Source organism: Sinocyclocheilus rhinocerous, unplaced genomic scaffold, assembly GCF_001515625.1.
Source record: "Sinocyclocheilus rhinocerous isolate Xijiao unplaced genomic scaffold, SAMN03320098_v1.1 scaffold557, whole genome shotgun sequence".
NCBI classification, from domain to species: Eukaryota; Metazoa; Chordata; class Actinopteri; order Cypriniformes; family Cyprinidae; genus Sinocyclocheilus; species Sinocyclocheilus rhinocerous.
The window spans coordinates 1050089-1065626 of NW_015633548.1; the positions used below are offsets into that span (position 1 = coordinate 1050089).

A 15538-nucleotide genomic window follows, 5' to 3' on the forward strand; every position below is an offset into this window, starting at 1 on the left:
CTTGTGATATTTCAGTTTTTCTTTTTTAATTAATCTGCAAAAATGTCAACAATTCTCTGTTTTTCTGTCAATATGGGGTGCTGTGTGTACATTAATGAGGAAAAAAAATTAACTTAAATGATTTTAGCAAATGGCTGCAATATAACAAAGAGTGAAAAATTTAAGGGGGTCTGAATACTTACCGTACCCACTGTATATAAATCGAATCCTTGAAGTGGTTGTCCCCTTTTTTCACACATGCCTAATCAAGTACAGTGCAGTCACATTTAGCATTGTGCAGAGAAATTGAGCAGAATTCCAGTTATTTTAATAGGAATCCGCGTGATCTGGAGTTCCCCACACAAATTGCACTCGTCTTCAAACTGGTCAAGCGTATTCGCTCGCTGACCAACAGAAAGCTGCTTGGTTTGAAAGTAAGTTCTGTAACAATGAACAGTGGACCTGTTTTACCAACAAAGTCTTGCCAAAATTTCACTAATCTGACCGCAACTTGCATGTATATGGCCCCATATTTTCATAGTTCATTCCAAAATATGGTCAAAATCATTTTCACTTTCAGAATTTAATTATTATTCAATTTGTTTGTCCACTGCAGCTCTTTCCACCTTTAACTGCTCCGACCGACAGTTAATTCTGGTCTTAAAATGTGGAGGCACTTGTTTGTTTGTGTGTTAAAAACAGACCGTCAGTTCATCATTGACTTTTTCTGAAGGTTTAAATTGTTTCGCCAGTAGGTGACGACAAGTGTCTCTATGAGAGACTCAATGACACATTATATAATTTACTATTCGCTTAGTTTACCACAGTTTACCATGCTTAATTCAAAAGCACTGATTATTTTGGGAAATAAATGACACTCCTGAGTGAGTGAATCATTTACTCAATTATATATTTTTTTATTTATATATTATATATTGATTTATTCAGAACTGCGTGTTGCACAGAGACAAAGGTTGAACTTGCAAAAAATGGACAAAGTATCCCAAAATATTGTGTAACTCAAAATTACAATATAAATATATATTATAAATATATATTATATATATACAATATAAAGGCAAAATCATAATCATTCTGGTAGTCTAAATATCAGAATGGCTGCAATTCTTTGAACAACAGCATTCTTGCTTGTGTTCATTTCTACGTATTTAATACTTACAAAGGCCTATTTTAATAACTTCTGACGGTTACATCAAAGATTGGGATGTTTCTGGTCTCCTAACGGGACTGCTACTGTCCTGGTCGTGTCCCCAAACCACCTCTTCCCCCCTTCCAACAAGAATGATTTGTTTCTTCACCCCACCCTTTCTTCCTCTCTATACGTCTTACCTCATTACCTCTCAGGTCACTAACTGCCGTGGCCTGTGGTCACCAACAGAGGGACGACCAGCTGATGAGAATGGAGGGAGACAATGCTGCTGATGTCACCCACACTCCCACACTGGCCCACAGCCTGCACTAATAACATAATGAGATGCTTGTTACCTCGCTGTGCCTTTGAAGCATAATGCGCTCTTGGCCCCCTTTGCACTGGAAGAAACGAGCGAGTCGTTTTTAAGACGGAAGAAGAAAGCGCTTGAGAGAAAAGCAACTCTTTTTTTGGACAGATAAGCAGTGCACTCGGACTGGCGGCGCATGCGGACCGTGTACGTGTGTGTGTGGGGGAGCTGTTAGGGGCAGTAATGGAGTCCCACTGGGGTGCAGCGGGAAAGACAGTAGAAGAATGGGGCTATGTGACTCATCATGGCTGTGTCTGTGTGAGTGGGAGGAGAACAGTGTGTGGGAAGAGGTTTCATCGCCTGGCTGGTCAGAGCCAGATGAGAAAGAGAGAGAGCAGAGAAAAGAAAGAGAGCGACGGGGAAAGTAAACTAAAGCGTAGAGTCTTCCACTAAATGCTGCATGATTATAAAACATGCAGCTGTAGGATGAATGGAAATGCATAAGTGTGTCAGACAGAAACACCTCCTCGTTTAGTAAAGCTGTCCTGAATGTCTTTGAAGACGTGTGAGTATGAATTATGTCTTCATCGAGGAGACCTTTCCCCTCAAATGCATTACTGAGTGAAACATAGCAGGCAACATCAATGATTATTCATGTCTAGGGCTACTTACTGTCATGGATATAACAGATTGTGTGTGCACTAAAATGTTTTTTTTTTTTACAGCTGAATGCTAAAAATCGGTTCTTCAAAACAGACTAACATACTTTGATATACGGGCACATTTATTTCAGACAAAGTTTTTTTCCTCCAAAAAAAAAGCCTTTCAGCAGAATGTTCCCAGAGCCAAGTGGCCTATTTTAATAACTTCTGACGGTTACATCAAAGATTGGGATGTTTCTGGTCTCCTAACGGGACTGCTACTGTCCTGGTCGTGTCCCCAAACCACCTCTTCCCCCCTTCCAACAAGAATGATTTGTTTCTTCACCCCACCCTTTCTTCCTCTCTATACGTCTTACCTCATTACCTCTCAGGTCACTAACTGCCGTGGCCTGTGGTCACCAACAGAGGGACGACCAGCTGATGAGAATGGAGGGAGACAATGCTGCTGATGTCACCCACACTCCCACACTGGCCCACAGCCTGCACTAATAACATAATGAGATGCTTGTTACCTCGCTGTGCCTTTGAAGCATAATGCGCTCTTGGCCCCCTTTGCACTGGAAGAAACGAGCGAGTCGTTTTTAAGACGGAAGAAGAAAGCGCTTGAGAGAAAAGCAACTCTTTTTTTGGACAGATAAGCAGTGCACTCGGACTGGCGGCGCATGCGGACCGTGTACGTGTGTGTGTGGGGGAGCTGTTAGGGGCAGTAATGGAGTCCCACTGGGGTGCAGCGGGAAAGACAGTAGAAGAATGGGGCTATGTGACTCATCATGGCTGTGTCTGTGTGAGCCTGTGTGAGTGGGAGGAGAACAGTGTGTGGGAAGCGGTTTCATCGCCTGGCTGGTAAGAGCCAGATGAGAAATAGAGAGAGCGGAGAAAAGAAAGAGAGCGACGGGGAAAGTAAACTAAAGCGTAGAGTCTTCCACTAAATGCTGCATGATTATAAAACATGCAGCTGTAGGATGAATGGAAATGCATAAGTGTGTCAGACAGAAACACCTCCTCGTTTAGTAAAGCTGTCCTGAATGTCTTTGAAGACGTGTGAGTATGAATTATGTCTTCATCGAGGAGACCTTTCCCCTCAAATGCATTATTGAGTGAAACATAGCAGGCAACATCAATGATTATTCATGTCTAGGGCTACTTACTGTCATGGATATAACAGATTGTGTGTGCACTAAAATGTTTTTTTTTTTACAGCTGAATGCTAAAAATCGGTTCTTCAAAACAGACTAACATACTTTGATATACGGGCACATTTATTTCAGACAAAGTTTTTTTCCTCCAAAAAAAAAGCGTTTCAGCAGAATGTTCCCAGAGCCAAGTAAATCCTAAAAGACCACATAAATTCCTGGCCACTGAACAAAAAACACAAAGTCCTTTTGCTTAACTACACAGTCCTCTACACAGAATCATTTTTACACAACTGCTCTCCTTTTCACTTGGTTCACCTCATTTCAATGTCAATATTAAGTTAACACACATTTGATTTGTTGAAAACTGACTTTTTCTGTCCATCAAAAACCATCCTGAACCAGTTTCCCACATATACTGATTCTAAACTATATTTTATAGTTTAAAACAGTACTGTTACAGTTCATTCATATTATATGGTAAAATATACTTCATTTTAGGGCTGCACAATTAATCAAATTTCTAATCGCGATTACAATTATGGATGCCACAATTACGTAATCGTTCAAAGCGGCAATTAATCGTTCAAAGTCCACTTATGTTATTCTGTGTGCTTAAGATGCGTTTTTTCTTTCTTTCTACATGTTATCTTAAGGGTTTTTCCATTGTTTTAATTTTAGTTTTAGTATAACACTATTTTACAAAATATTTTACAGTACAAACTACATGTATTATCCTGTGAATTCAATATAATTCTCACCGCTTTTCCTCTGTAGGTACCTTGTAAAACTATTATCAGTGACCCAGCTATAACATTTTTACAGTTTTTACTGTGACATTTTGTTTCAAAGCAAACAGATCCTCAACAGACTTACACTACCGTTCTAAAGTTTGGGGTCAGCAACATTTTTGTGAATAATTTTATTGAATTAAATTGATCAAAATTGACAGTACATATATGTACAACGTTACAAAAAATCTATTTAAAATAAATAAATACAAAAATTATTTTGAAATATTGACATTTTAAGCAGCACAACTGTTTTTATCATATACTGTATATTTATTTCACAATATTACAGCTGTTGCTGTAGTTTTGATTAAATAAATGCAGCATTAGTAAGAGTTAAAAAGCATTTGATACAAGGTGAAAGTGAAGTAGGCTGACTTGTTATAGTATATATAAATACTGAAAACTGTCTAGAAGGAACTAAAACATGATAACACAAAACGAAACTCTGTACTGAGTACTGAGAAAGTACTGAGGAATAATGGACTGTCTGTTTTCCCCAGCAATAAAAATAGCCCTGCCTTGATATTGGGTCATATTTGGGCACAAAACCTGTGTGATCCCTAGTCTGTTTGTGTGTTTGGAAACAAAGGGATGAGTGTGCAGTTAGGAAAACCTTTGTTCAAAATTGTGCAATCATGCAGACAACCAAACAAGCCCACGGTCGAATCTTCCTCCCTCCCACAGTGCATCACAGAACTGAATTGTTACAAGCCTCATTGTATCCCCAATATATTCGATGATCACTTTTTCTTTGATGCCACATAAAACAAAGGGCTTTCAACTTAAGAGTCTAAGAACACTTCAATTATGTGAATGAGATTAATGACTGAGGATTAAACATCATGTATAAGCGCATGATATTTTGTCACTTAAAACCCCAATATTAAAAGCTATATTAAACTATAATAATACAAATCAAAATATAATATAAAAATACTATAATATTTAATATAAAATATAATATTAAATATTTTCCATCTGACAATACATTCTTAATCTGTCTAATTTTTGCTAGAATTCATACTGTATTCCCTTTTTTAACTCTGGCCAACACCCAAGAGGCTGGAGAGACGATTGAAACCACATGTTGCTCTCAGCTCAGCCTCACATGACCCCTCTCCCCAGTACCTGAGAGAGAGAATGGGCCGTCCTGCACAAAGCGATACGCTCTGCTTAATCTGGCCTGAGGTCAGATGGGAGTACTTCACTGCAGCCAAGAGCTGTTTGTTTATCAATCTACCTACATGTTATCCCACGTTCCCGCTAATGATCCAGCCTCTTTCTGGAATGTGTGGAATCCTTATCCTCTTACTGTGCTATGCCAGTTGAGAGCTGAGACTCTCATGACTGATTTAAAGCCTGATAAATGAGAGTATTTGGAACATCTGTTTGGTACGGTGGCCGAGAAGTGCTAAACAAATCACAATTCTGAAATCAAAATAACAAATTACAAACGCAAATGCAAGTTTAAAAAACAAAATAAAAATTCAGAAAGCACAACAACAATTCAGAAAACATTATAACAAGTCAGAAAACACAATGACAAATCCGAAAACAAAATAACAACGGCAGGAGCCATATTTGTTTTAAAAAATGATAATACCCTTTACCCCTCAATCACAAAGCTTACCACTATGAAAAAATAAACAGGAAGGTTTAAGTGACTGACACTTCCTGTAACACCAGAGGTATCATAATAAAAGGTAAAATCCCCTCAACAGAATCCAAATGATTTTCGACTAAAAAAGAAAACAACTTATGCACTACTGTTCAAAAAGTTTGGGGTCAGTAATGTTTATTAAGAAATTAATAATTTTATTCAGCAAGGATGCATGAAATTGTTCAAAAATGGCAGATTTTAACAAGATATTTCTCTTTCTTATAAATGCTGTTCATCAAAGATTGAAATCACAGTTTCAAAAAATATTAAACAACATAACTGTTTCCAACATAGTAAAAAAATAGGAATGTTTTGAGCAGCAAATCAGTATATTAGAATGATTTCTGAAGGATCATGTGACACTGAACACTAGAGTAATTGCTGCTAAAAATTCAGCTTTGCATCACAGGAATAAATTGCATTTTAAAATATATTTAAATAGAAAACAGCTATTTTAAATTGTAATATTCCACAGTATTATGATTTTTACTGCATTTGAGAGTAGTGTATGTGATCAAAAAGTTAAGAAATGTACTTGTATTATATACTTTGAAATCTTAAAAAAAAAAAAAGCATTTTCCCCTATTGCCTTTAATTGTTTTAAATTATATAAACTTGATATACTTTATATATTTACAGGTTTAAATGAAATAGACTTTATATAAAACTTTGTCATTTTCTATGCCTTTTTAGAATGACCAGCACATGCACAACAGTATCACATACGACATCATAAGCCTGTCATGCCCAATGGCATATGAGAAAACCCATGAGTTGAGATCAGGGGAAACCTGTCCCTCTCCTCACTACAGTCCTATGGCAACGCAACCCCATAGGCTTGATCACGGCCCCTGTGGTACTACTCTTCTGAATCACAGCAACAGCAGCAGGCAGGCCTCATTAAAGCCTGGACCTGGTAATTAAGATAACCACTCAACCGTTTCGTAATGGGACTAATTTGTTTCCTTTGCAGGACAAAAACTAAAAATAAGTTAGGAAATCTCGTATATTTGTAAGATGCACCTGGCATGACAGTGATACCTATTGTTACTTGTATATTTTCTTATTCTGGCTTGTTGTGAGACATCATTAAAATGTGACAGAGCACATCCACAGTACTGCTAAATCATCTGGGGTTGTGAAAGTCTGACTCGTTGGGTAACTTGAGAACAGTGGCACAAACTTCGGTAAACATTCTGAAAGTCTCAAATACATGCAAAAGATCAAGCCATTAGAGACAGCAGTGAGGACCCATTTAGTAAGATTTCAGTTTAAAAACAGACAACCTTTTGTTTTTATTCTGAAAGGACCTATTCATGTGGCTTAATCCAATAATTCAAAACTTGGATAATGGAAATGAGTGCAACAGATGAGCAATGGGTCTGATTTCTCATGTAAGAAATAAGTAACTCGTAAAACTCATAATTTGTAAGGCAGCGTCAGTAATGTTAGTCTATTTGGTGAAACTATTATATCCTAAAGCCATTGTTAATGTAAACGAGGGAATTGAGGCAGCTGGTCCATGGACAGAAAACAAAATGTACCATTTAGAAAAATATCAGCAGTGTTTAGTAAAGCTGAACAAACTATAACGTGGCTTCTTGGAACATTTTGCTTGGTATAGAATGTACTGGAATCAAGTGGTACAGCCCTAAATAATGACAGTTAATCATTATTTGTTTTGAGAGCCATACACAGAAACAACCCTCACCCAGCAGAGCCTGAAAAAGATGACTGCCAAAGATGGAAGAGACCTTCTCCACGCTGGTCTTCAGGGTCTGCTCTTCTGGGCTGGTCAGACTTGCCTGGTACTGTTTCAGTAGCCCAACTGCTCTTTTGGTATCTGAAATAAAAGAAAAGACAAGCATTTCTATTTCAGTACAACTCCTACTTATTTTAATGCCTTTTCTCCATTACCTACATACGCTTTCTGACAGTCTGAAGACATTTTTAGATGCATGTCTAATTCTGAAAAGGCTCTGCACTATGCTAGATGCTTGAAATCTGACATTACTTGCCTATAATTACAAGAACCCCTAGAAGGGGTGTGCAGCCAGATGTTCAACTCAACCAGGTCTGTCTAACAACAGTTTTTCAGCAAGCAGATAAAAATAAATGAATTATTAGTCTTGCGTAACAGCCTGTCTTATTTGGTGGGTTACTGGTATGGAATAAAAGGGACCATATAGTGGCAAAAAAAAAAATTATAAAAAAAATGTAGACACCTAAGTCACACTTAAAATGCATTAGATAACAAGTGATGCAACAATTTTGTTAACCAGTTTTACAGTTAACCAGTTAGTTGTCATGTTCACACAGGTGTCCTATAAGAGTAATCACAGGTTTAGTTCAGCATAGTATATGAGCTTGAATATGTATCTGTTCTATCCAATAAGCAATACAACAGCAATAACAATGCCTGTGAGGTTTATTTAAACGTTTGTTGTTAAAAGTTTTAATTGAAAATGGTGCTTATGCTTTCTTTAAATGAAATAATGCTTCGCTAACAGTGGTATTGACAGATTTTTAAGCATAAAAACATTTTGAGGGTTTCTGAATCTTTCCGGTAAAGGTTTAAGGGAAGAAGAGATAAGGCAAAGGTAAAGGTTGTAGGAGTTTCCACATAAACATCACAGATTGTGATGGGTAAAACAGAGTCAGTATGTCGCCTATGCTACACTTGACATTCATTGAGCTTCTGTAAAGAATAGCGGTTTTATTAAAAGTTACATAATCTCACTTCAGACTAATGCTTCCTGTTTCCCTTGGGGTTTCCAAAAGATTCCTACTTGAAAATACACATATATCGAAACTGAAAAACGTTAAAAACAATTAAATCACTGCCAAATGTTTATAAGATATCGTCTTCTTATAACAACTGAAGCTAACTGTTTTAACGGAACTTACCATATTTATGTACCATGATGTGAAGACTGTTAGAAAAGTGATCCTGTAAATCCAGTTGCAACCTTTTGACTAGTTCTCCAAATAAATAATTACGCTTTAAAAATCCTTTTCGGGTCAGCTGTCACTTTCAAGTTACTCCGACCACTTTCAAAAGTTTTGCCGTAGTTTTTCCATTCACAGTGACGATATTGCTTCTTTTGGGAAGTTCTAGTAACGTTATTTACGACGGGAATAGAAGTTACTCCAGTTGGCAGCAGATGCTTGTTGTGGAAGCAGTGAGAGTGTGAGGCGGATTCCCGTTATCTGCCTTCGGCTCCAGCATTTGGAAGTTTTGAGGGGAACCAAGTGAAACTGGAGGGCGGTCTGCAGTAACAGGGTCTTACTCATCCACATGTAAATTGTGGATAAATGATAACAGAGCTTATTAATGAGCTTGTCTTCATAGGGGGAAAAAATACAGCTTTACTGTATACCGGCGAATGCTAACCATATATGTGATGTATTAAGTTGTGGCTAGCAAAGAGAAAGGAAGGAAAATAATGGGTTAAAAACTATCACAATAAATATACCTGAAATCTTTTCGTAAGTCTATCGGAAAACACTGTTTGCCAGAAAAGGGTGATGCAAGTTTGACCATGGAAATTATTATTCCGAAGTATATCGTGCCACCTACTGGAGAAACGGTAAACCTGCTTTGAAGAAGTCGGTAGAAGCCAATTTTATAGCCTTTTATAGCAATAAGGACTGTATTAGAAAGAGGGGGGGAGGGGGACATATTAGTAGTTACTAGCTTGTTAGTAGTAGTTTTTCCCTCAGTGTTTTTTCATTCGATGTCGCTCTATCAACGCTTTGGACAAATGAAAATCCCGGAGTGGATTTGGTTACAGATCGGTCAGTGTATTATCTCTTCTGTCACTCCGCTCCACTCACATGCTGATCCAGACCTGCCTTCAGTCTGTGCATTGGTTGGTGACACGTTCAGTAGCATTATGCAAAGTATTTGTGATCAATTTAATTGAAACTTTTGCTTTATTACATTTACATCATACAAACATATAGATTATGAAACAACAACAGCTTTTACCATTTTTATACAAGGAATTCACATTAAAAAGCAAGTATGAAAGTAGCCTATGGTGCACCAGTGCAGGGTTGACTGGTCGATTTTTTTTTTCATTTGATGAAAATCTCACATTCAGTATCACAAAATATTTCCTTGTAAAAAATAAAATAAAATAAAAAGTTATATTGTGCACTTGTGGCTGAGGTTGTGTGGTTGGTTGGCACAATTTTTAAAGGGATGCAACAAACGGAACAGATGTAAACGTTTATTTTAAACCAAACTAACACCACTTAACCCAAATTTGCCAGATAGTGTTTTTATGATTAAATAAAAATGATATATCATTAATTTTATTTAACTTTTACAATCTTGTAAATAATCAATAGGGAGATTTTAGATGTTGTTTTTGCCCCCGTTTATACCCGTTATGCCACCCACGTATTTAGGACTGCAGTATATCAATAAAAATAACTTGTTAATCGCTCAAACAAAGTTATTGTTCAATCAATATGGGGTGTTCAATATGGGGAATCAGTGACTGATTCTTGAAATATTACATATTTGGATGGCATAAAAGGTATAAACAGGCACTTTGAGGAGCAAAACATCTTCTAAAGTTTCCCTATTGGTTATTTAAAAGATTGTAAAAGTTGTGAAAATTAATAATATATCATGAATCATTATATTAGCAATAAATGATGTCACCTGGAAAGCATAATTAATCACAAGTATCCAAACTGTACAACAAATGAAAAATGTCTCCCATAACTAATATTTATAAAGTCATTTTTATAGATGTCTTTATAGAACCAATGTGAGCCAAAAGGGCAAACATTCAGTTTTGTGGCAACACCAAAATATTATGACACCAAAATGAACCCTGTACCAGCCAGATCTTGTCCAGCCAACCTTGATCTCCCATACTTTTTTTTAAATGAACACACAACAATACAGTTATACTTAAACCACCTCTTTCTGAATTTGTCTTGAATGCCCATTTCCAAAAAAAAAAAAAAAAAAACACTAAAAAATAGCAATTACAAATATTTGATATTTTCACTGAAATAAAATAAATGCCCAGGGAACATTTTCCATTTTCATTTAGTTTAAGTTGTACTAAAACTAAAACAATAATTAATAAAAAAAAATTGTTAACTAAAACAAAAACCATAATAAATTACGTTTTAACTTAAATAAAATAAAATAATAAAAAATTATTTCAGCTAGTTGCCAAGGAAACATTTCTCATTTATTTAGTTTAACTTGTGCTACAATAATTCAAACTGGGAAGAAAAACTAAAAAACTAAAATGAAAACCATAAAAAGAAAACGTTTTGTATTTTAACTGAAATAAAAAATAAATAAATAAATAAAATTTCAGCCAGTTGCCAAGTCAACATTTCTTATTTTCCATTTAGTTTAACTTGTGCTAAAATAACTAAACCTGAAATTTAAAAAAATATACATAGACATTAAAAAGCTAATAAAAAAAGATAGAAACACCCACAAAAGTATTAAAACTACATTACTAAAATTTAAAAAGAAAATATAACAAATTAAAAACAAAATATTAAAAAGAAAATGGAAAATAAAATAAAAATAAATCAATTAAAATATACAAAAATAAACTATAATAATAATAATATTAATGATACTAAATGAACACGAGCTGTGACGGGTCTACCAGCAAATCCTGCATAAAACTGATGTTATTCGCTGAAGCGTCAGCAAAAGCACCACAGAGGTCACTTGGAAAAGTGCTTTGACGGATGGCTGCGTGGACTCAGTAGGAGTGTTTGGGAAAGGCAGGGTTGGCACTAGGGCTGGGTAAAAAATATCGATATCTCGATATTAATCGATTCTCATTTTTACGGAGCGATATCGATTCTTAAATCCCAAGAATCGATTAGTCTAGCCTGTTTTCAGTTAATGGACCGAACGTTGAAGGGCACTTCCCATCCAATATATCACAATAAGCATTGTGCGTTGGTACTTTTAATATGACACAAAGTCTCAGATATTAAATTCGGTCCATTGTATTGCAGTATTCAAACAATTAATGCTGTTTTGGCGCGGTTTAATGTGGAGTGACAGATCGCAGTTCAACAGACGCGGCAGCGCGAGGCACGCGTGAACTAATCATCTCCTCCACATTAATACCAGTTTCAGCACAAAATAAACATGACTAAACATCCGAAGGTAAGTTAAAAGAAAGAGTACAACTTTACAATCCGTATCCTGTCTCATGTTTGCATATCTATATAAACATTTTGTTCATTTAAACACTAGGTGTCTTTGACTACACTTATTGTGCTCATGTCGTATTGCAAAACACTTTTTCTGCTATTGACACTGAACACTGTTAAGGTTTGGGACAGGTCTAAAATTTTTCACAAAAGTAAACAACCCTTGTAAAATGTCTTGTCATTTAAGAAAAGTTGCAGTTCTGCTGACATAACTCTGTCAAGAGGTGGCAGCACTGCACAATATGCTGCCCTAATGAGGAAATATATAAATTCTCAAATCAAACAATGTCTTGTATATGCAGTCTACATTAAAAGCACAAATATTATGTAAATTTACTGCATAACATTTAATATGGTGTGGTTTTCTTATAATGCCCAGATACAATCCTTCAAAAAGTGAACCAAGGAAACGCCCTGTCGTGTCAGGGATGGTATCATTCAGCGAGGAAGCAGGGGGACACTTCTCTCGCTTGTATTCTGACGAAAAACATGGTTCCTCCTCCTGCTTATAAACAAAGAGAAAAATGCCCATTATAAACTCACTGCTCATCAACATTTGAGTGACTCTTCAATTAGTGGCACGTCTGACTACTTTTACTCAATTAATTTAGAAGTCCTGAAATAAATAACTGTTCATAGCCATGATTAACATTTGCTTCTTTTTGTTTTTATTTTGAGTGGTATTATGAATTTTGGCATTATGGGTGATGGACATGTTCAGTTCTTGGGAAATCTGGTTGGAGATCTTTTAGAGTTGGTAACACCAGCTAGCTTACTTGCAATAAATTTGACTTAGCCTGCCATTTCTAATATACAATGCATTTATATTTATATTAAATTATTTATTTACATTGTCCCCATAAGCATGTGAATTTAAATCAACATTAGAATTTATAATACACACTAAAAATGTATATTTATAAAATAATCAATTGTTTCTGGTATTATAAATGGGAAAGTTACACATATAAACACTATAAACAATATTAGAAAAGTAATTAAATATACAATTAAAAGGTTTACAGCTATTATAATCTACACATTAAAATCTCCACCAAAAAATTCATTAAAATCAATTTAACAGCATTATACTGCATGTGCTGAGTTTCATTGCTTACCTTTGCCAGAGAAACAGGCCAAACATCAACAGCCACGATATCACGTCAACCGAGATCCATATTCCCATGTAGATATTAGGCTCCTTTCATTGTTACGTGCAAAGAGAGATACACAAACACACAAAGGATTCCAGAGGAGTTACATATTCAGACAAGCCCATGTGAATACAAAATGGAAAAACATCTTCTCTTTTATGGCAGAATACACAGTGATAGGTGAAAAGATAGGCTGAGCTTTACCAGATGCCAGTCAGGCTTAGACATGTTTTTGAGGATGTGACAAGCATTGGTGGTCACTGAACTGGCCCCGGAGCACCACAGTAATGAGAAGAGCCAGCGCTCATTTACAACCCACAGATTCACGGACACGTTTTTTTCCCGCAGCTCACTGTGCAGTGAAATTTAAAAAAAATGCATGTCAAAATAAAAAACAAACAAATCTTCCTTCTATTTACTTGTTTTTGGCTCCATATCAGCGACCTTTAGACAGGTCGCAACAAGCCAGTTTTCTCGGCACAATAGACAGGAGTGGCAGGACCGTTTTAACATGCAGTCTTATTCATCAGTCAAGATTTCAGTCAGTCTTTCTTCATCTTTACTGTCAGGTAAAATTATAAAATGACAGGTGCACCCAACCGGACACAATAGCGTCTGGAAAAGGTTTCATCAATCATCATGTGTTGCATTTTGGTAACTCGGCATTCCTGCTACTATAATCATTAGAAGATACATTTGTAAGTTTAAGCTACAGATCGGCATTCATTTTTCATAGCATTTCTGTCATCTTTGTAAGAAAGTAAAACCCTGTGCGAACGTTCCCCAAGGCTGTGAGATCATACCAACATTAATGGCAGCAGCATCATGTCTCTGCATGTCAGACAAGCTGCACCAATCCTCCTACACTTACCTTATTTCGTGAGCATTCAGTGAACTGTATTTCATATTCAGAAAGCTTCCACCAGCCGCATTCATGTCTTGTTCATTATGATACACCTGCTTGAACCCTGGTGCAATGTTTCTCACGTCGTGTCTATATTCTGGAGGAAGCCACCATATCTGAAAGCGACACACAATACTAAAACTACATTCAATGGTGCAAAACATTGTAACATTAAACTCAAAAACACAAACAAAAATTAGAAATGTTGCCTATTTATCTGAAATAAAATAAATAAGCAGAGGTACTAACATTACTAAACCTATCCTGAAATAAAAAAGGAAAGAGAAATATTTTGTTAAAAACTAATTTAATAAATACAATCATTGTATATACACAATACTAAAATAACACTGATAGAAGAAAACAAAATGCTTTAGGATTCTGACATTTAATACAAATAAAAAAGGGCGTACCAAGTTTCTGAAAGTGTAATAGAAATATATATTAAATTTCATTGATATTATTACCTTGTCCGGTGAGATGTCTGATTTTTTGATCGTTTCAGTGATGTAGTAAGAGTCACTGTTGTGGAATCCTGTTGAGTTTTTCTCGTTTTTTAGGTCAAATATGAGGGAGACGTTATGCTTTTTGGCCATGACTAAGAGCTCAGAAAGAGATGGTACTGTCTGGTTGTTAGCTTCCATCTTCTCTTCCTTTGAGAGCGATGACACTGACTGAAATGGATCTGTCTATATTTGAAAAATCAAGATATAATTTTAAACAAATCTGTCATTTTGACATCACACTGCTGAAGAACTGAAACAGAACGTTTGAATATCAAATGCAAAGTGGAAGAATGTTTTGTTTTCTGCTCAACATCTGCTCATACTGATTAAAGCTGCAACTTCAGTGGAGTTCAAGGTTGTTTGCTCTAATCAACAGCTACTCCTTCTCATGTTGACTGAGAGATGTTGACTGCTTTATCTAGTTTGCATTCAAATGCAACTGCACATGAGCTGTCTTTACAACAGATCTTTCATAATATAATATAATGAATATAATTGTGTAATGAATTGTAAAAAATAAATTGTTTTACATTTCTATTTCCATTATATTGTTACATAACAGTAATTACGGTCAAATGTGTTGGACTACATAAAAGCTATATATATTGGAAAACTTAAATTAAATTAAATACAGAAAGTAATTACAGATAAAATACACAAAAAAAATTCTGTCCTCACCCTTACAAACCATTCGCCTGCATTTAAAGTCTGTAACTCTTGCAATGTGAAGTTAGTGTTCATGTCGCCATCTCGACCTAAAAACTTATCCTTCACATCAGTTGTTCGCAGCAAAAAGCTTGAACCATTGTCATGCATAAGAAAAGGCTTCATGTCCTTGCTGAAAAAAGAAAGACAAGAGGACTAAACACACACACAAACATATACATTATACACACACACATATATATACACAAAATAGAAGCAAGCGTTTCGGGGGACAATCTGTTACCTGAGTTGCACATCTGTTTCAAATGCCACCACATCACACTCCATACTCTTCCTGAATGACATCATGGTGTTCTCTGGAGCCATCTAAATACATAATTATTATTTATTTATATATATATATA

General features: G+C 35.8%; 1 protein-coding gene and 1 long non-coding RNA gene across 3 annotated transcripts in view; both read right to left on the bottom strand.

The window, feature by feature from the left end:
• LOC107744530 (uncharacterized) overlaps nt 1–8862 on the bottom strand; it is a 10899-nt gene extending 2037 nt beyond the window's left edge. Inside the window, exons 1-2 of the long non-coding RNA XR_001640487.1 lie at nt 8596–8862; nt 7400–7531 (exon numbers count right to left, since the gene is read on the bottom strand). This is a non-coding gene — a long non-coding RNA (uncharacterized LOC107744530). The remainder of the gene's footprint in view (nt 1–7399; nt 7532–8595) is intronic.
• A 3370-nt stretch (nt 8863–12232) lies between these two features.
• Nucleotides 12233–15538, bottom strand: part of LOC107744531 (glycerophosphoinositol inositolphosphodiesterase GDPD2) — an 11568-nt gene continuing 8262 nt past the window's right edge. Inside the window, exons 9-15 of one of the 2 annotated variants that reach the window (XM_016558226.1) lie at nt 15418–15500; nt 15147–15306; nt 14430–14651; nt 13930–14078; nt 13263–13410; nt 13023–13105; nt 12233–12406 (exon numbers count right to left, since the gene is read on the bottom strand). In XM_016558226.1, the coding sequence (XP_016413712.1) occupies nt 12343–12406; nt 13023–13105; nt 13263–13410; nt 13930–14078; nt 14430–14651; nt 15147–15306; nt 15418–15500 (909 nt within the window). In that variant the 3' untranslated portion in view covers nt 12233–12342. Of the gene's footprint in view, nt 12410–13022; nt 13106–13262; nt 13411–13929; nt 14079–14429; nt 14652–15146; nt 15307–15417; nt 15501–15538 lie in introns of both variants that reach the window. The other variant, XM_016558225.1, reaches the window with a different exon arrangement.